Genomic DNA, 22,025 nt, shown 5'->3' with positions numbered 1-22,025 from the left:
TACTGTGATGCATCTAATTAGTTGCTCCCTATCCCTTTGTTAACTTGATAGAAATAATTTGTCTGCTTTTATGAAAGTTTTGTCTGTTATTGCGTTTATAGATTGCAGTTCAATATCCCATTGATCTCTGCATCCCTAAATTAAACAGTAACAACACTTTAATTGTATTTAGAGATCTAAAATCTCAAGTTTTGAGATTACCATAATATAAAGCTATCTGTAAGAGTTTGTACATTCTCCCCATGTCTGCATGGGTTTTCTCCGGGGGCTCTGGTTTCCTCCTACTGTTCAAAACATAACAGGGGTGTAGGTCAATGGGATGTAAATTGTGCGACACGGACTCTTGGACTGAAGTGGCCTGTTACTGCGCTGTATGTCTAAATTTAAAAATGCAAAATTTAAAAAATGAGATGGTAATAAAACTAAATGTAGCTTTTAAACACGTCTGCACTGGCCATTATCATTTAGAGAAGTAAATACCAATAAAATATTTAACCTCTATTATTAACTTACACTCTGACATTAACTTTTTGTTTTTTGGCAGATGCTGCCTGACATGTAGTTTCTGCAGCGGTTTCGGTTTTATTTCGGATTTCTGGCATCTGTATTTTTTTTAAATTTTGATCATCGAATGAGTGATTTATAAGTTAGCAATATTCTACCTTTCTTTTCAAAAGAGCTAAACTTTGTCCAAACAAATTCTGTTTCTTTAACTGAGTGGTGTGAAATAATTGTGCCTGAAATGGAAAATGGATGTCTCCAAAGGGAAATATATTTATATCCAGTGCAATGATTGACCTTTTTTCAATGAAGTTTAATTTAATTCCCCCCGAAATAAGCATTGTATTTAGCAAATGTTGTTTCTGTCTCCTTTGTGCATTTGTCTATGTTGTGTTAAATAGGATTGATTCAGAACAGATCTGGCAACTTGAAAATGTTCGTCCATAGCAGCAGCACTTTTGAAAATTGTAATCTGATGGTACAACATAACTCACAATCTAAAGTTGCTATCAAGTCTGTGGCTTAACCCTGCTTTAAAGAAGAGTATAAGAAGCACATGCTGGAAGCATCACCAATCTTCTGCAAAATAAATTAATCCAGTAAAGCTGCAACACACAACTACTGACAAAATGAATACATAGGCATATCTAGCTTGCTATAAAAAATACTAGATTTACCATGAAGGAAAGAAAATCCTTTCTGGACCTATAATCTAAAATTTAAAAGATTAAGATAAGATCGCTTTGAAACATGGATATTTGTTATGGAGATAGAGGGATGTAGTTTCAGTCCCAGGGTGTTTTAAACTGTTAATCACAATCTCAGAATAAAGGGTCAGCCATTCAGGACAGAGATAAGAAAACATTTCTTTACTCAGAAGGTAATCAGTCTTTGGAATTTAATCGAAGAGGCCTGGGGATCCTCTGTCACGAAATATAGACAAGGCACAAATCCCAAAGATGCTTAGACATAAAGGAAAAAAAGGATGCAGGGTTAGTGCAAGAAAGGGACACCAAGAGATCCATCATCAAATTAAATGATGAAGCAGGTAGAAGAGACTGGCCGTTTCTTGCTTCCGTTTATGTTCTCATGCAAACACATTCAACTATAGATCCATCTGGGCTTCCTCCTGAGATATCCACATCACTGAAGCCAAGTGACTAACTCCATGAGATGCAGCAAAAACTGTTGGACCAGATGGCATCCTGGCTCCAGTACCAGAAAACTGCAACTAATAACCAGCTGCACAACAGGCCAAATTACTACAGTACAGTTGTAGTCCAGTCAGTACCTGATGTACACTCCCTCCTTCAGACCTTATATAGCAGGTGACAACATGTAAGTGAAGAACAGATTGACAAAACAAGGGCAACCCCCTCTAGAAAAGACTTTTATCTTCACATTAAAAAAAGCTCCCTCTCCTTTCTTCTGTTTTTCACCCTCCTCCTTTTTCCTCCTTCTCCCTTACTTCCCTTTTCTTCCCTTCTTTAGTTCTTACTTATACATTATTTTTACATTTTTATATGTAGTTTGTCATTGTTTTTCATTCTTGTTACATCTCTTCATCTCTCTTTCTGTCCTGCAGGGGTTCTGCAAATTCTCCTGCTTTCTCCGGATCCGAGAACAGTCTGTTTTGCTCCCCCGAGATAACTCTTTTAAGCACCGCTGGATATCTTAACATAAATTTATAGCCTTTTTTCCATTGGATTGATTTTGCTGTGTTAAACTCCTTCCTCTTCTTTTGGAGTTCAAAACTTGTGTCTGGGTAAAAAAAATAAAATTTTGACCCTTGTACTCCAATGGTTTTTCGTCTTCTCTAGTTTTATTCCTTGCCTTCTCCAATATATTTTCTCTTGTCGTGTGTCTCAGAAATTTTACTAAAACGGATCTTGGTTTTTTGTTGTGACTGTGGTTTTGGGGCTAGTATTCTGTGTGCCTTTTCTATTTCCATTCCTTCCTGCATTTCTGGCAATCCCAGGACTTTTGGGATCCATTCTTTTATAAATTCTTTCATATTTTTGCCTTCTTCATCTTCCTTTAGGCCCACTATCTTTATATTGTTTCGCCTACTATAATTTTCCATTATATCCATCTTCTGAGCTAACAACTCTTGTGATTCTTTCACCTTTTTGTCACTTTCTTCCAATTTTCTTTTTAAGTCATTCACTTCCATTTCTACAGCCATTACTCATTCTTCCACATTTTCTAATCCTTATATAATGCAGTTCCAATGAAGGGTCTACATTTGAACAATTAAATGTCACTTTTAGGAAGTAGAAGCTCCTGATATGCATTTCCTGTTTGTATTTTCGATGCCCAATATTGATGCATACTTGTTTTCTTCAATCAGAATTATTTTCAAAGCTGTTTTTCATAATTTCCATCAAAATTTTGATTGGTTGCTGTCAGAGTCCTCTCACTGAAAATGTTGTCATTCCTTATGCTGCTTTTTACACAAAAACAAAGTAAATATTTGAAGTCAAAGTGAAGGATTAACCTAAGCTAAATTCATTCAAAGATATCAAAATATAGAAGGGAACTTTGGGATCAAGAGTTGTAATTGTTGAACAGCTGAAATTAAGTATGATGGAAACACTGGACTGTGGTTTGTCTGGAGAACCGTTTCACAAAATAATAGACTCCTCAACGGAGTTTCAGAGTACTATAGCACAGAAGAGGTCCTTCAGCCCAACTCGCCCTTTCTGACCTAGTTGGCATTCTGGGCTTGTCCAATATGCATGCATTTGGTCCATGTCCTTTTAAACCCGCCCTATCCATATTTCTGCCCAAAGGTCTTCTCAAAATGATCATTGTTACCATTTCTATGGCTTCCTCGGGCAACTTGTTAGTAGTTGCCTTCATCAGCAACAATGATGAGTCACTACAGAGAAGAGGTGGAAAATCTTGTGAAATGGTGCGCGAATAACAACCTGAGTCTTAACATGGACAGGATAAAGAAGATGATTGTGGAATTCAGGAGGACCAGGAACAACCGCCCTCCACTAAGCATCAACAACTCTATAATAAAAAGCATGAAGAGCACCAAGTTCTTTGGAGTTCACTTAACTAGTGACCTATCGTGGACCCTCAACATTTCCTCATTTGTCAGGAAGGTGCACTTCCTGAGAAGACTGAAGTGGGCAAGGCTACCAACCACGATTATTGAGAGCATCCTGGACAGCAGCATCACAGTGTGGTTTGGTTGCTGCAGAGAAATGGATCAGAAGTCAATCTACAGGACCATAAAAGTGGCAGAGAGGTTCACTAAAGTCTCCCTCCCCACCCCCACCCCCATCGACATTATCTACTGAGATCATTGTCTGAAGAGGGTACACATGTTCATTAAGGACCCCTTCCACCCTGCACAATGCATCTTCCATTGGCAAAGGGATAGAGGAGTATCAGAGCCAGCACCACCAGGCTGAGGAACAACTTCTTACTATGGGCAGTGAGAATGAAGAACAACCAAAGGAACTGCTCACACTAACCATCTCAGACTCTCATTTGTACAAAACAATATCTATTTATTTATATAAATAGATACAAACAAATAATACATATGCAGGAAAAGTATTATATGTGTGTTATGTTTGGTTGTGTGTCTGCATGTTTTTCATCCATGGACTGGATAACGCTTGTACAATCAGATGAAAATAAACTTGATTTCTTATACATATGGACTACACTCTGAGTGAAAAATGTTCTTTATCAGATTTCCCTTAAACTTCTCTCATCCTAAACGTGTGCCCTCAAGTTCTCAAATCCTCTACCCTGGGAAAGAGACAATGGGCATTAACTTAATCCTTGTCCCTCATAATTTTATAACCCTCTATAATGTCACTCCTCAGCCTATTTAACCTATCCCTGTAACTCAAGCCCTCTAGTCGTGGACTTTTGGGTTATGGTCTGGTGATGCTGGACTATTCAATCATCCACAAGGCCTCTTGTTTTTGACATACCAAGTGATTATTTATGTGAACTTAACTAGGAGAATTCATGCTTGAGATTTCCTACATCTACAGCATGAAGTCACCAAAGTATCAGTGAATTTTCAGATTTATTCTTAGAGTAGTACATGACATCAGATACAACTCTGAGATTTCTTTTTCCTGTGAGTATGGCAGAATTATCACTAATTAGTAGTGTAAAAATTAACTGCACACAGTGTGAAAATCCAGCATGCAAAACTGTGCAATACAGGGAGAGCAAAGAAAATCAATAAAGTGCACAAGTAAGAGTCCTTAAATGAGTCCATGATTGAGTTTGTTGTTGAGGAGTCTGATGGGAGCAGCCGTTCCTGAATCTGGTGGTGAGAGTCTTGTGGCACCTCTTTTCTGATGGCAGCAATGAGAGCAGAGCATGTGCTGGGTGGTGAAGGTCTTTGATGATTGCTGCTGCTATCCTATGGCAACGTTCCCTGTAGATGTACTTAATGGTGGGGACGGGTTTGCCTGTAATGTCCTGCGCTGTGTCCACTACATTTTGGAGGGCTTTACACTCAGGGTGTTTGTGTTCCCATACCAGACCGTGATGTAGCTGGTCAGCACAATTTCCACTGTACATCTGTAGAAATTTCCCAGCGTTTCTGATGTCCTGCTAAACCTCCACAAACTCCTGAGAAAGTAGAGACGCTGTTGTGCTTTCTTCATGATGCCATTGGTGTGTTGGGTCCAGGAAAGATCCTCCAAGATGGTGACTCCAAAGAACCTAAATGTGTTCACCCTCTCTACCTCTGATCCCCAATAATCACTGAATTGTATACCTCTGGCTTTCCTTTCCTGAAGTCAACAATCAGCTCCTTAGTTTTGGTGACATTGAGTGCAAGGTTGTTATTGGTGCACCATTCAGCCAAGTTTTCAATCTCCATCCTGTTTGCAGACTCACCACCGTGATATAGTCTGCAAATTTGTAGATGGTGCGATTGTCATACTGAGCTACACAGCCATAGGTGTAAAGTGAGTAGAGCAGGGGGGCTAAGAACACAGCCCTGTACTGGAGAGTATGGATTTGTGGACTCACAAAACACTCCCTGCAACTTGGATGTGATGTCTATTCCAATAAAATTATGAACCTTGCATGTCCTAAGTTAATTGGTATTTGCACACTCCTTGTTAGCCAATAAATAAAAGCAGTCAGGCATTCACTAAAACTGGAAGTAAATCATGAAAATCCTTAGGTACTGTGGTCCATGATTCCCTGGTGCACTCATCGTTCCCCCCCCCCCACCCCTGACACCATCCCCTGTGGCCATGGTAGGTAAACACTTGTGCCCACACCTCCTCCCTCACCACAGTTTAGTCGTTCACTTGTATATCCGCAGGATTTATTTACTGCATCTGTTGCTCCCTTTGTGACATTCTCTTCATTGGAGAGACCGGTCACAGATTGGGAGATCGCTGCACTGAGCACCTCCTCTTCATCCACAACGACTTCCATTTCAATTCTGATTCACACTCCCAGGCTCACATATCTGTCCACGCATTATCCCACCTTGGTAACCCGCAGATTGGAGGAACAAACCTTATCTTATGTCTGGGCAACTCTTCAGCCAAATGGCATCAATCTTGATTTTTCTGCTTTTTACTAAACTTGCTGACCTTTCCTGTCTTTCCAGTTCTCCCCTCCCTTCCCCCTTGCCCATCCAGCCAGCCATCCCTCCTCCTCACTGCAGCTGCTGTCTCCTCCCTCCCCTCATCCACCTATCATGCCTTTGCCACCCCCACTACCCTTTAGCTCGGACACCTGCCGGCATTCTCTCATACCTTGGTGAAGCTTTGGTGATGAATTTCTACTTTGCAACAAAAAGGACACAACTTTTACCTGCTGAGCTTCTCCAGCATTTTGTCTTTTTACTTCACTAAAACTGAGCTGATCGGTAACATTGTCATATACTAACCCCATAATCCCTTGATGCTCTTAATATATATTGATATCTAGTGATCTCTATCCTGAATAAATTCAGAGTTTTTATAGCCTGAGAAACCCAACAATTCACTACCCAGTGAGATTAGAAATAGGAGGATAATGCACCTTAACGCGTGGCTCAAGACACAGTACAGGAGGGAGGGCTTGAGCTCTCTTCCAGGGAAGATGGGACCTGTTCTGATGGGTCAGTTTGCATCTGAACCTTTGTGGGAAGGTTTGCTAGAGCTGCTCTGGGTGGGGGGGGGGGGGGGGTGGTGGGGGTGAGGGTTTAACTAGATTTGCAGGGGTATGGGAACCAGAGCAGTCAGAGGAGTGGAAGGGAGAAAAGATTATGTGAAAATTGCACGTAATGTTAGAAGTCAAAGGGTTGTATGTGGTGGAAATGTTCTCAGGTGCATCTATTTCACTGCAAGGAGTATTGTAGGAAAGGCAGATGAGCTCAGAGCGTGTTTTGGCAGGTGGAATTGTGGCCATTAGTGAAACTTGATTGCAGGAGGGGCAGAACTGACAGCTCAATGTTCCAGGCTTCTGTTGCTTCAGACATGATAGAACGGTGGGGGGAGGGCTTTGAAGGATGAAAGGGGGAGGAAAGGGAAAATATCACAGCTGTGATCAGGCAGGATGGACAAGAGGGCTTGCCTACTGAGGCTATATGAATGGAGCTGAGGAATGGGAAAGGTATGACAACACTCATGTGGTTGTATTATAAACTGCCAAATAGTCAATGAGAATTGGAGAAGCCAATCAGTCGAGAGCGGACAGTGACAGTAACCCTGGAAATTATAGGCTGGTGAGCCTGAAGCTAGTAGTAGATGAATTATTGGAAGGTGTTCAAAGAAATCAGATATACAACTATTTGGACAGCGGCAGGAAACATAAGGTTGTGATAGCATGATATTTTAACTTTCCACATATTGACTAGGACTCCCAGTTGGAGATAGTCAAATGTGTTCAGGAAAGTTTTCTAAATCAATATACAGAATTACCAACTGGAGATAATGCAATACTGAATCTCCTTTCAGGGAATGAGACAGGACAGGTGACAAAAGTATGTGTAGGGGAAAATTTTGGGTCCAGTGATCATAATGTTATTAGTTCCAAGTTAATTATGGAGAAGGATAGGTCTGGGCCTTGGGTTGAGTTTCTAAATTGGGGAAAGGAAATGAGAGAGGATCTAGAATGCGTCAATTGTAATAAGTTGTTTTTGAGGCAAAGATGTGAGAGGCAAGGTGAAATGTTGAGAATACAGACTTTGTATGTTCCTGTTGTGATTAAAGTCAAAGGGAACCTTAGTATTCAAGGGATACTGGAGATCTAGTTCAGAAAAAGAGAGAGGTGTATAGCAAGTATTGGTACTTGAGGAATATAAAATTGCAAGAAAACCTCAAGACGGAAATCAGGAAGGCTAAATGATGATATGAAGTTGCTTTGGCAGACACTGCCAAGAAAAAATCCTAAGGGTTTCTAAAGGTATATTAAGAGCAAAAGGATAGTAAGGAACAAGATTGGTCCCTTTGAAGATCAGAGTGTTCAGCTACTTATGGAGCCAAAAGAGATGGGGGATATCTTTCATGGTATTTTTCATCCATATTCACTCAGGAAACTGGTACAGAGTTGAGGAAAGTAAGGAAAACAAGCAGAGGTTTTGGGACCTATACAGATTAAAGAGGAGCAGGGTTGCTGCCTTGAAGCAATAAGAGTGGATAAATCCCCAGGGCCTGACAAGGTATTCCCTCAGATCTGGAGTGAGGCTAGTGTAGAAATTGGGGGACTCTGGCAGAAATATTTAAAATGTCCTTACCCATGGGTGTGGTCCCGGATGATTGGAGGATAGCTCACATTGCTCCATTGTTTAATAAAGACTCCAAATGTAATAAAGTGGGTGAAAAATTATCAGGATGGTAGAAGCTGAGGTTGCAATTTTATCAGCTATGATCTTATTAATGGTGAAGTAAGCTTGAGAACCAAATGGATTACTGCTGCTTTAATTTGTATACTGGTATGATCCTGCAACAAATTTTACCTGGTGGAATATCTGCTCCCAGATTCCCCAGCTGCACTGGAAAATCTTGCCATGTCATGCTCCACCATTTGACTCCAGAGACAATGCAGAATCAAAGTATCATCATGTTTGAAGTTCCCACATATGGATGGCCATGTGCTGATATTCCAAATGTGATTGCTTTGGTCAGGCAGTTCACCTGAAGATCTCTACCATCATGTGATTAATTCTAATATCTAAATGGAAATTGTATAAGCATTCCTTCTAGGATCTTTAATTTTTTGTTCTTTATCCCTAGCTGATCCCTTCTATCTTGCAGCCAGCCATCTAGCTTTCAATTCTGGGACATGTGACCTGCTTAACATATTTTATCATGTTGTACTTTATCAAAAGCTTTTTGGAAATTTAGATAAATAACATCTTTCATTCTTACTTTACATTTCTCCCAAAACTACTTATCTCATCATAATGTCGTTGTGCTGAAATGATGAGAGCTTATTGTTATCTACATATATAATGCACAGATGTACTAAAAATCTTCTTTGCTGCAGCCATTGACTGCGATACGCAAGATGCATCAACCACAGTAGCATTGATTAAATTACCTCAATATGGCAAAACAGAAGGAGATAATAAACATAAAAGGATGGATTAATAATCACAGTTGCAATTAGTACAAGAAAAAGAGTTATATTTTAGTCAAGGAGACACCTTTTGGTGGTCCTGGAATCGTTTATAGTAGAGTCATACAGAGAGGCTGATAGCTATTAGAACAAAATATGTTCTTAAACCTGGAGGTGATGGACCAGGATTCTGCCTGAAGGTAGCAGCAAGAGAGTGTGACCAGGGTGATAGGGGTCCTTCATGATGTTGGCTGCCTTTTTTAAGGTAGCACCTCACTTAAATGCTTTCAGTTACCTTATTGAAAGAGTTTGGAATGTCATCATTGCAAAGTGCTGAAACAAAGTATGGAGATGGCACAAGGTAGGAATGAAAGTTACATACAAGGGCAAGAAAGAAAGGGAAAGGAAAGATGATGGAAAAATAGCTTCTATGTTAGATATCGAATTTTCAGTTGAGGAAAGTAAGGAAAACAAGCAGAGCTTTTGGGACCTATACAGATTAAACAAGAAACGAGAGATAGGCCATATTCGCCAATGTTAGTTAGATATAAATATAAAATGCAGAACTCTTGCCCTTTCATTTATAGTGCACCAGTTTTTCAATACATAAATACCTTAAAATATATACACTAAATAAAGTTCCTTTAAAGTTTAAATATTTGAAGTACATAATTGACCCTTCAAATACCTAAGTGAATATACTAATTGCTATTAGATATTTTCTCCAGTTTAGACAATCTCATAAAATTCTGTGCAATATGAAAAAGCCAAGTACATGGATTGAAGTTTTGTTGAATTATGGACAGCTTCAAAGGTGGCATATTTACAGACCTATTTTGGCAGTAACCAGAGTTGTGGTATTTTCTCATATTTTCCTCTCAAAAGCTGTTCAGCACATTTTCATGATTCTGTGATCCATCCATTCTAGCTTTGAAATGAGGACAAGTAAGCTCTACACACCTGTTGTTTATTAGACTGCGCTCCAAATGAAACAATAAGATTCTTTGTGTATCCACCAGCTGACAGCATTATTCTTAACGGCTGTATCAGCTTTTTTTTAAATATAAAATCAGAACTGAAATGATTTAAAGAATGATGAACTTCTACCCTCAGTTCATTATTAATTTGTTTTCAGTCTCATCAATTTTTTTCTTCTTCATTTTTAAAAATTTGTTCTGACATCAAGCTGGGCATATTGTTACCCACATTATGTTTTCAAGGTTAGCGTAGAAGTTGACACAATGCTGTTAATGCACCAGCGACCAGGACGAGGGTTCAAATCCCGCGCTGTCTGTAAGTTCTCTCCATGTCTGCACGGATTTCCTCCGGGGGTTCCGCTTTCCTCCCAATATTCAAATTGTACCACGGGTGTAGGTCGCGTGGGTGTAATTGGGCAGCTCTGGCTGATGGGCTGAAAGGGCCTGTTACCGTGCTGTATGTCTTTAAAAAACAGTTATTATTTGTATCCAGCCACTAGTTTTACAGTATTGTGTAAGATAACATCTTGTGAGTTAGATTAAGTGTGATTTCATCCTTGAGGGATACATTCCTCTTCATAATGAATTAATTGACTTGGTAAAAATGAGGTTTGAATACTTTTCCAAATGATGTGCAGCAGAAATGATTCTCTTATGTCAGAGCTAAAGAAGGTAGGTGAAACAAGAAAGCCTGCAGTCATGGCCATTGTAGTAAATACTCAAAAGTGACAGAGAAACTGAGCAGGACCCACAACGTCTAGAGGAGGCAAAGCTATACAAGCAATGATTTGGTCCTGAGCCCTTTATTTGCATCTGGGGGTGGAGGTGCCAGGGCAGGTGTGCGGGAAATGGAGGACACATGGGTGAAGGCCAGGTTGAGGGTAGTGGAGGGAAGACAATTTTTTTTGCAGAATAAGGATATCTACGATGATCTCGTATGGAAGACTTCATCCTAGGAGCTGATTCGACAGGGAGAGAGGAATTGTGAAAAAGGAATAGACTCTGTATAGGGGATAGGGAAGAGGTGTAGTTGAGGTAAATGGGAGTTGGTGGGTTTGTAGGAAATGACTGCCAAAAGTTTGTCTCTCAACATGGAGACAGAGAGATCAAGAAAGGTGAGAGAGTTGCTGGAGATGGGCCAAGTAAATTTGACGTTGAGGTAGAAGTTGGCAGCATAGGTGTATCTAGGGTATGGAAACTAGGGCAATGTCCTAGGTGCCACTTGCAGGGGGGCACCACTGTCCTCACCTCACCCACTCAATATCCGTCCCTAGCCCAATAATGAATCTCCATCCCAGGGGAGTAGTGCTCCGGGGCTCACTTGAGCGCCCCAGAGCACTGCTCCAGGACCTCACCAGGCCACTCCAGGCTAGCATCTCACCAGGCCACTTTGGGGCCACTACAGCACCTTGCTCAATATGGGATCAATGAGCAAAATGGCTTCCATCCTTACTCACAATCCCCCATGTAGCTGGAATTGGTCTGCCAACGCCAGGGAAACAACGCAGTTCCAGCTGTGTGGAGGATTATGGGTAAGGAAGACAGCCATTTTGTCCATTGGTCCTGCATTGAGCATGGTGCTGGAGTGGCTCTGAAGTGGCCTGATGAAATTCCAGCCCGGTGTGGCTCGGTGAGGTGCCGGAGCAATGCTCTGGCAGCACTGCAACCAGGACTGACACGACACTACCATTAGGCCAATCAGACCTCAGAGGGGACCCTGGCAACCTCACAGGCAAGATTTTATTTTAGCCCTGAAGTGGTAGCAACATTTATGTTTGAATCCAGCAAAGTGCAAGGAAAGAGATTATATGCGTAAAGCGGGAAAAAAAAACCATGCCTGACTTGCCTAATGTTTATCTTCACCGGGAGACGCAGTGTTATCTGTGGCCTGCAGTGGACTCTTGAAAAACAAAGGGAGAGTCAGGGTTTATATTGAAGTCAGCGGGGAATTGCAGCAGTGAGAATTCAAGAGTTCAACCCAACCTCCCATGAGCATGTTCTGTTCCCCACTGAAGCCAGACAGAGTTATTCAGTGATAAAAAAGGAAATTCAGATACAGGCTGTGCTTCTCAGCTCCACAGTCAGGTCAGTTCGGCCCAACTTTGGATGCGGGAGGAGCGGCATTCAGTCACTGCCAGTGCCATGGCAGTTAACAGCAATGTGTTTGCAGTTCTCTGGACAGCGCGCTCCTGTGCCCAGCTCTGCAGTGGCAGCACGGCAATACATTGCTTATTCAACATGGTGGTTTCTCAGACAAAGCAAACGAGTGTGGCAGGTGCAGATGTTTTAAACAGAGGAGGGGGAGGGAGAGAGTGAGAGAGACTGCTTCTCCCCGTTTAAAAACCTTTCGCCCATCCCACTTCTAACCCTGTTACAGTGAACCCGGCTCCACGGAATGGTGCTGATTTAGGGAATGGGAATTCATGACCTCTGAGAAATGCCCAATACACACGTGGCCAATCTTCCAAACTAGCCTAATTGCGCATGAAAACCGCACAACTGTCAACTTTGTGCGTTTTTTTAACAGTAATTTCAGAGCATGCCATAGGCGCTATTTTGTCTAGATACACCACTGGTTGGCAGCAAAGTGGATGAAGTAAACGAGCATACTGTGGGTGAATGAGACCACACCAATGTAGTCTCCAATGTAGTGGAGGAAGTCAAGGAGCATTACCTGTGTAGGCTTGTAGCATGAATTGCTGCACATAGCCATCAAAAAGGCAGACTTAGCTGGGATTCATGCAGATACTTACAACTACCCCTATGACTTGGAGAAAAAGGGATGAGTCAAATAAGTTATTGAGGTTGAGAAACGTTCTGCCAGCTGGAGGAGAGTGGTATTGGAGAGGGACTCTATTGTTGAGGTAGAAGCAAAGAGGTTTGAGGTCTTTAATATGAGGGATAGAGGTGACTCTTATAGTCATGAAGCAAAGTTTATTTATTTATTTATTTGTAGATAGAAATAACCAACTGAAAAACCTCACAAAGATTAGCGTATACAGAGCCGTTGTCATACCCACACTCCTGTTCGGCTCCGAATCATGGGTCCTCTACCGGCATTACCTACGGCTCATAGAACGCTTCCACCAGCGTTGTCTCCGCTCCATCCTCAACATTCATTGGAGCGACTTCATCCCTAACATTGAAGTACTCGAGATGGCAGAGGCTGACAGCATCGAATCCACGCTGCTGAAGATCGAACTGCGCTGGGTAGGTCACGTCTCCAGAATGGAGGACCATCGCCTTCCCAAGATCGTGTTATGTGGCGAGCTCTCCACTGGCCACCGTGACAGAGGTGCACCAAAGAAGAGGTACAAGGACTGCCTAAAGAAATCTCTTGGTGCCTGCCACATTGACCACTGCCAGTGGGCTGATATCGCCTCAAACCGTGCATCTTGATGCCTCACAGTTCGGCAGGCAGCAACCTCCTTTGAAGAAGACCGCAGAACCCACCTCACTGACGAAAGACAAAGGAGGAAAAACCCAACACCCAACCCCAACCAACCAATTTTCCCTTGCAACCGCTGCAACCATGTCTGCCTGTCCCCCATCGAACTTGTCAGCCACAAATGAGCCTGCAGCTGACGTGGACATTACCCCTCCATAAATCTTCGTCCGCGGAGCCAAGCCAAAGAAAGAAAAAAAGAAAGATATGAATATTTGACCTACATCTGTTGGAGTCTTCTTTCCTTGTACTGCATGGATTAAGTTAATGAACTTAGAGATATTGTCCACTGTTTGTCTTTTCTTAATAAATCCAGTTTCGTCAAGTTTTACTATTTTTGGTACACAGATAGCCAGTCTGTTTGCTCATAGTTTTGCTATTATCTGATTCCACCTGCATTGAATTCGCCCATCGTTATTGAATGAAGATCTACCGGGACCAATGCCTGAAGAGGGCGCACAAAATCAGTGAACCGGTGCAAACTCGAAAGGCCAACATGGCCTGTTTCTGCTCCGTAAATGGTTATATGGTTATATGGTATTGAGATTAGATGTCCACAGTGAAGATGTGACGATCGAGTTTAGAGAACTGAAAGTTGTTGAAGTGATGGAGGGCTTGTGAGTTATCGAGGATGAGGAGGGAAAGGACAGGACCAGGGGGACAAAATGGAATCTAGGAAAGCAGATATCACTTCAGTGGAAAGGAGCACTTGGAAACAGTGGGTATACTTGGATAATGGGTTTCTGGATCTTGGGAAGAAGGCACAACTGGCCAGTGCGGGGTTGGGAAACAACAAGGTTGGAGAGTGTGGAAGTGAGATGACTGGAATAGATGATGTCAGGGATAGAGTGTGAGCCAGTGCCTTCATGTGGTTGGGTGAGGTCCTGTTGAAAGGGTAAGTAAGAGGAGGTGTCCAGGGAAATTAGCACTTAAGGCAAGCACTGAAATTGCGCCACCCCTGTTAAAACTTACTTCACCCCATAACCATCCCTCACCGCCACCACGCAATCCACTTCGCCTTCCCTACCTGTTCTCACTGCTGTAGAACCCAAAAATAGTCATATCCAATGTTGTTGGATATATTTATAATATATGGAAAATTATCTACATCTTAAGTTGTTTCAATTAAAAATAACCCTCTGCCTCCTCCAAAGGCCAGGATTCGCTGAATGAAAGCAGCCAGCTGCATTCCCCGGGCCAGAGTGGAGCGGCCAAAGTTAAATGGCTGTCATCATCCCTGCCCTCTCTTACCTTTGGCGGAAAGGTGAATCTTGGTGCCAAGCACCCAGTGGGAGAGTAGCAGATGGCAGCGGATGGCTCAATGCGAGATGAATGGCCATCTTTTTTACTCATACTCCCACCTCACAGCTGGAACTGCTCTGCATTTCCCTGGTGCTGGCAGAGCAGTTCCAGCTGTGCAATGGAAGTATGGGTAATGAAGATGACCATTGATCCCACATTGAGGCGCTGCCATGAGGTGCCGGATATTAAAGCATATTAATGACCATTTAAAACCGAGTTCCATATTTAACAGGTAATTCATTCACATAATCATTCCCAGCATTTCCAAAGGATAAATTGCTTAATTTATTTTTAGTTTGGAAAATGGGCTTACATTGTACTGTTGTTTCTGAACATCTGTTTGTTGTTTTCACATGCCTAAAAAGAATTTCACAATCACTTTTGCGGCTTTCCATTTTGGCATCATTGATCGAAATATTATATTTAACTTTGCATACTTACTTTTAATCTACATTTGATTTTATATTATCTGATAGTTTGAGCTGCGAAAAACACAGATATCTAATTTCCTACCCTCAACCCCGGTGGATGGGGCTAGGAGCGGGTGCTTGGGTGTTGGATGGGGGGGCAACAGATGGAGCTAGGAGTGAGGCGGTCAAGCTTGGAGTTAAATGGGTGGGTGATGGACGGGAGTAGGGCTCGGGAATTTGGGGAGCAAGGCAGTTGGGCTCGGGAGTTTGGGGGGGGACACGGATGGGGCTATGAGAGAGGTGGTTGGGCTCGGGAGTTAGATGTTGGGCACGACAGGCGATACTGGGTGGGCATGGACAGTGGTGCCCCTCCTATGTGCCTGAGGGCTGTCATTTAGTTTCAGCGTGGTATAGGTCAGTCTACCAAACCACAACAGCACCACCCTTGTCTGCAGTTTTGATAGTGAGGTTGGGATTGGTGAAGAGAAATTAGAGGCAGAGCATTCTGAGGGGGTGAGACTAGAATAAATGAGAGGAGTGGTGGTCAAGACAGTTGATGTCTTGCCAGCATTTGGACATATAAAGATCCAGAACTGGCAGAAGGCTGGAACGAAGTGTCCAAGAGGAGGAAAGAGGTTTAAGGTGGGGAAAGAGGTCTGTGGTGAAGGATGGAGGATCCTCGTGGAAGAAGTGGCCTCAGAGATGTTGGATGAAGAGTTCCACATCATGATGTTTGGCCAAGGGGGATGAAGCTGAGGCCTCTACTGGGGACAGAATGTTCTCTCTCCAAAAGGGGAAGGTCAGAAGGTATGGTAAAGACCAGAGTGGGGACCAGTGGAGTGGAGGATGTTGTGGGGTGGAGAATGGGGTGGATCAACAAGTGTAGAGCCAGGAGGGGTGGATTCAGGGGAGGAAATAAGGGTCAGAGGAGGGAGGAGAAGGGGAGTTGGGGAGGTCAAAGATGGGGGGAGTAGAGGTGGGAGGTTGAGGGTTGGGGAGGCTGGAGAGGAGGTGGGGGGAGATGAGAGGGTCAGAGGACTGAGGAAGATTTGCTTGTTTTGCAAAAAATGTTTTTTAAAGGTATTATATGTGATAAAGGACAGACCTCTGGTCCTACATTCTTGATATACTGCATAGTTAGAGATTAATTAGAGGAACAATTTTTAGCTGGCTCAGAAATGATTTTAAGTCAACGGGGTGCTTCCTACTACTGGAATAAACTCATGAGAAATGTGGCAATCTGCTTAATGAAAAACCAGTAATCAGCAATGTGACTTTTAGTTATTTTATTACATCTCTCAAGTTGAAATGGCCCGAGTTCTATGATGCAAATGCAGCTTTTATCAAAATCTTTAGTAAAAAACAGGTGGTTAAATATTATTTGAGGTAAATATTAAGTTTTATAATTGTGCAATCCCCACCTTTGCTGACTTTGCTTTTAACTGAAATGATTTTTTTCTTGAGCACTGAAGAATCTCTCTTGAAGTTTTCCACTGTTTCTCAACTGTCTCCCCATTCTCCCAGTCTACATTGGCCAACTCCTCCCTCATCCCATTGTTGTATCCCTTCTTGAGGCATAATTCTTTAAAGCATTCTTTGGCTTGGCTTCGCGGACGAAGATTTATGGAGGGGGTAAAAAGTCCACGTCAGCTGCAGGCTCGTTTGTGGCTGACAAGTCCGATGCGGGACAGGCAGACACGGTTGCAGCGGTTGCAGGGGAAAATTGGTTGGTTGGGGTTGGGTGTTGGGTTTTTCCTCCTTTGCCTTTTGTCAGTGAGGTGGGCTCTGCGGTCTTCTTCAAAGGAGGTTGCTGCCCGCCAAACTGTGAGGCGCCAAGATGCACGGTTTGAGGCGTTATCAGCCCACTGGCGGTGGTCAATGTGGCAGGCACCAAGAGATTTCTTTAGGCAGTCCTTGTACCTTTTCTTTGGTGCACCTCTGTCACGGTGGCCAGTGGAGAGCTCGCCATATAACACGATCTTGGGAAGGCGATGGTCCTCCATTCTGGAGACGTGACCCATCCAGCGCAGCTGGATCTTCAGCAGCGTGGACTCGATGCTGTCGACCTCTGCCATCTCGAGCACCTCGACGCTAGGGATGAAAGCGCTCCAATGGATGTTGAGGATGGAGCGGAGACAACGCTGGTGGAAGCATTACAACCATTGGATTGTTCCTGATGAAATGACAATGTCGTCAGTAAGGTTGAGTAAGCTAAGGCTGACTCAAATTTAAGCAGGATTACATGTGTCATGTTTGGGGTACCCAGCAAAACAACTAGAGTTGGCTTCAGTTAATGAAGTGTTTAAATGCCCAAAGTGCTATTTATTCTCTCTTGCCATTAAAAACTCATTCCTTTTCTCTTTCCTATAACTTCACTTTTTTTTGCAGACCATATATTATGAAATTAGTTATTTTGTTCTTTGTATTGTTCTGTTGTCTTTCACATGTAGGTAATTTAAAATTATTATTTGCTTCATAACCAAAAGTAACAATAATTAAAGGCTTTCAGAAAAATATACACAGATGATCTTTTTGCACTTTGCTTCATCTATTTTTTAATTGTCATAGGTGAATATATTGGAAATGCAAGAAAGTGCCACAAATGCCATTTCCATTGTAATCAATGTACTGGCCCAGGCAATGATGAGTGTATTAGCTGTACTGCTCCAAGGTGAGTTCTTTTGATAAATGAATAGAATGAAATGTCACATGTGCCAAGATACAATAAAAAGCTTTGTTTTACTTGCTATCCAGGTATCAACACACATATAGCAGTTGTGTAATAAGAACTAACAAGTAAACAACAATGAAGGGCGTTATGTTACACTGAAGCCCCTTTCACACTTGCAAGTGATCCCAGGAATCAAATGCCAATCGGCCTTTAAAGTAGCAAGTGTGAAAGCAAAATCAGATTCATGCCGGGGATTGGCGGCCTCGACCCCTAATACGGTCTGCAGACGCCGGCTTTGCAATCAAGCAAGTGTGAAAGGGGTAATTTTATTGTAGGATTGAAATGACCCAAGTTTTTGCATGAGTGCAGAAAGAAAAGATTAAAATGAAGGTATAAACTTTGCCATGGGAAAGTCACAGTGGAAGAGAAAGAGAGAGGAAATTAATAGCAATAGCAGACAATTTTTAAACAGCGTGGGAAAATTGGTAGCGCTATAGCTCTCAATTTTATAAAGACCGTGGGGGAAAAAACAATGGCGGACCTGATTTCCCAGATTGCCGTGGGGCAGACAAACCCCTCTATGAATGGTCCATGTATGCAGCCGAGCATACAGCCCTATCTCTGCTGCATGGAATTCTGGGAGGGCAGATCTGCTATCGCTTTTTCCCATGGAATTTATAAATTGTACGCGATAGTTACCAACTTTCCCTCGCTGTTTAAATTGTACGTGATAGTGCTATCAACTTTCTCACACTATATAAATTGTGTGCTATAGCACTACAAACTTTCCCACATTATATAAATTGAGTGCTATAACGCTACCAACTTTCCAATGCTTTTTAAAAATTGTTCGCTATTACTATTCATTGCTTGCACTTTCCCACGGTCCTTTATAAAGGTTTATATAGGTCGGCACAACAACAGGAGCTGAAGAGCTCATATTGTGCTGTACATAAAGCTTAATTATGTTATAATAATTTTGTTCAAATATAAGATCATAATACATGTGTCATGACATCACTGGTAGATGGTAGAACAGTCCTAACCCAAGGGATGGCTCCTTGCAATTGTGAAAGCATTCAGTGTCCCAGTTAGGAATGATCTAGTGTGAAAAGCCATACCCCCATTCCTATCTCAGGACACTGAACTCCCAATTTACTGGGATGCTAGAGTGAAAGGGGGTTAAGCCCGATAATGCAGCATATATAGAAAATCACAAAAAAATCATGCAGGAGGAGCTATTTCTAGCTATTTTATTTAGAACTCTTTACTTTCAAGTCTAGCACAAAGTAAAACATCTCAGAAATTTCAACTGGAAGTAAGAAACCAGCAGCAACCATTAGAGGTGGGAGAGTGTAACAGTGCTGCTATCAAAGGTGGTTGTTTTTTTTTTAATTCAAGCAATTTTTTGTTACAGATTTAACTATTTATAGACAAGTTTGGAGGGTGGCAAACTGATGTAGATGGTAATGAAGATTTGTGGTAGCATAGGGAACAGGAAGATATGTGGATAATGATGGTACAAGTTTTTTAATGACCTCATGGACTTGATATTCAAATGTGGAAGATTTTCTATCATGACAGCAGTACAACACCGTGGAGAGTACGTTCATCAGTGTTTGGGGTCTTTTGCTGTAAGGAAGAGAGGAAGGCAAAAGGAATGATGTTGCATTCTCTGAGTTTTTGTTGATCTATTCATGGGATGTGTGTATCACTGGTAGGGATCATTTGATAATGATCCATAACTCTCCTTGAGAAAGGTGGTGAGTTTGACCTACCTCAGTCCATGTGGTGAAGGTACTTGCACAGTACATTCAGGAGGAGAAATTAGAAATCAAGATTCAGGATAATGGTGCGCTGGATATGGATCACATACATAGCATGGGGGGAATGCTCAGTTCACACTACTGAAAGTCATTTTCTTTTATGATACTGTGCAACTCTAAGGCATTGTTAGGCCACAAATGCTCTGACTTTGATCAGTTACATTTGATCTAAGAGTGATATATTGAATAGGGAAGTCTATTGTGGATCTGAGATGAAGTAGAAGGGGTAAATGTTGATGGGCAGGAAATTCCAAAGATACTGATGATAGCCCGGTTAACTATGGCAAGGAGGAATCCTGACTTCAGTGGAAGGGAATATATGTTGGATGCACCTGCATGGAATCTGATGAAAATGACAAATTAAGGGTGGAGAGATGAAGAAAGGTATCAACTCCCTACTGAAATTAAAGTGCAAGGACAAAGACAACATAGAGCCACCAGATTCTTTTAGACACCAGTGTAATTAAAAGTACAGGAAGAATTGGAGATTCCTGACCCCCATCACATAACATTAAATTTAGACATACAGCACGGTAACAGGCCATTTCGGCCCACAAGTCCGAGCCGCCAAATTTACATCCTATAAACCTACATCTCTGGTACATTTTGAATGATGGAAGGAAACCAAAGCCCCTGGAGAAAACCCATGCAGACATGGGGAGAAGATACAAACTTCTTAAAGACAGGATGGAATTCGAACACCAGTCAGGTCCTGATCACTGGTGCTGTAAAGGCATTGCACTAACCGCTCTGCCAAAGTGGAATTTGTAAGAAATCCTCTAGTTTGGCATGAGAACTGCCAGTGGTATTTACACCTTCATCACAGGAAGAGAGTACAGAGGCCAAGTAAGACTGATTTGTAAAAGAAAGCCAAAGATGAACTTAACCCAGACAGCATGTAGGTGTCTAATTATAAATTGACTGGGTTGCCTTTAAGTTACCTGATTGTGGTGTTTGATTCTTGAAGTAGTACAAAGTACAGAAGGTATGCTAGGGATGTTAGCAAATTCCACACTCCTCATTATGCCACCAATTATGCATGAAAACCAGAGTAATGAGTGGGGAATATGTCTTTACAGTCAAGAGAAAAGTAATTGTATGGTTATGTCATCAGTTCCAAAGACAAGAGCAATCAACAGAGATCTATGGGCTGCACTACAATGGGAGTCGAGGGGATCGCCGCCTTCAGTTCCCTTGACCACAGTTATAAAGAAAACACTTGGAAAAAAGATTGTCAACATGTTAATAATCAAACAATGCCTCAAAACCCAAAATTCAAAGGTACCAATATCCCAAATTAATCTGCAGATGCTTCAAAGCCAAATCCAGCATTAGACCATCTCATGAACTGCATTATTTGAATCCTCTAGGGCACCCATAGCTTTTTTCAATGCTGACAACGCCAGTAATAGGAAAGCAGGAGCTAGATTGGGCCGAGCCACTGGCACAGTTGAAAGGTGTTCCTGGTGCAAGGGAAGTGAATGTTAGCACGATGCTCCAAAACACACATGATGTAAGAATTGGCACTGTGTTATACAGTTGGAATGCCTGAGCTTGTGTGACTGTTTTGGTGCCTGTGAGCAAAAAGGGATGAAATGTAAGAAGAGCAAGATGATACTAGCCCAGAAATTGCGTGAGGCTTGCAATTTTAAAGGCTTCTAATCTTTTTCCATTAACAATATGCTCCAGAATATTTCTACCTCACCCTCCATTGGTGTAAATCAACATAATTTAAGAGACAGAAGTAATGATAAAAAGTGCCCATTTTATCGCACTCTTGGTCATTTCTTGTGCTTTGTAATCTTATGTTAGAGACCAGCTGCACCATACCTTCACTTTAATTGTTATAAATGGCTGGTTGTGAAAATCACTTTTAAGCTGCTGAGAATTTTAGAAGCAAATTGATGTGATAGTCACTGGAGTATCAAGAGCATCCATGGAATTCCTGGACATTATAGATGGCATCACTCTAAAGTCTGGGTCATCCTTGCAAGCTGTCTCTGTTGAGACATGCCATGTACAACATTTTGCTGTTTACTGCTATATTGCAGGTCAAGAATAGTTCAGCTAACAAAGTTGAAAAACTTCATTTTTACTAAGATTTTTCATTTACAGACAGAATGAGTTACATTACAGTGATCCCATTCACAGAGGGCACCTAAACTCTTCCATCAACTCCCCTTATCTAGTCTTCTCTATCATCAACAAATCTGTTTTTAAAATTTCCCCTTTCCCCTCCTCCATCTGGTTCCACCCAATACTTACCAGCCTCTATCTCACCCCTCTCTCTCACATTTATTTACTGGCTACGTTCCCTCAATGATCCCAATCCTGATACAGGGC

The 22,025-nt window shown here is 42.0% G+C and overlaps 1 protein-coding gene across 5 annotated transcripts in view; it reads left to right on the top strand.

The window, feature by feature from the left end:
• Window positions 1-22,025, top strand: part of pcsk5b (proprotein convertase subtilisin/kexin type 5b) — a 430,761-nt gene that overhangs the window by 315,949 nt on the left and 92,787 nt on the right. For all 5 annotated transcript variants that reach the window (XM_069930561.1, XM_069930563.1, XM_069930567.1 and 2 more), the window contains one exon: window positions 17,754-17,856. In XM_069930561.1, coding sequence (XP_069786662.1) covers window positions 17,754-17,856 — 103 coding nt within the window. The remainder of the gene's footprint in view (window positions 1-17,753; window positions 17,857-22,025) is intronic.

Source organism: Narcine bancroftii, chromosome 1 (assembly GCF_036971445.1).
Source record: "Narcine bancroftii isolate sNarBan1 chromosome 1, sNarBan1.hap1, whole genome shotgun sequence".
NCBI classification, from domain to species: domain Eukaryota; kingdom Metazoa; phylum Chordata; class Chondrichthyes; order Torpediniformes; family Narcinidae; genus Narcine; species Narcine bancroftii.
The sequence above is the reverse complement of the archived record's forward strand: the minus strand, read 5'-3'. Positions and strand labels throughout refer to the sequence as shown.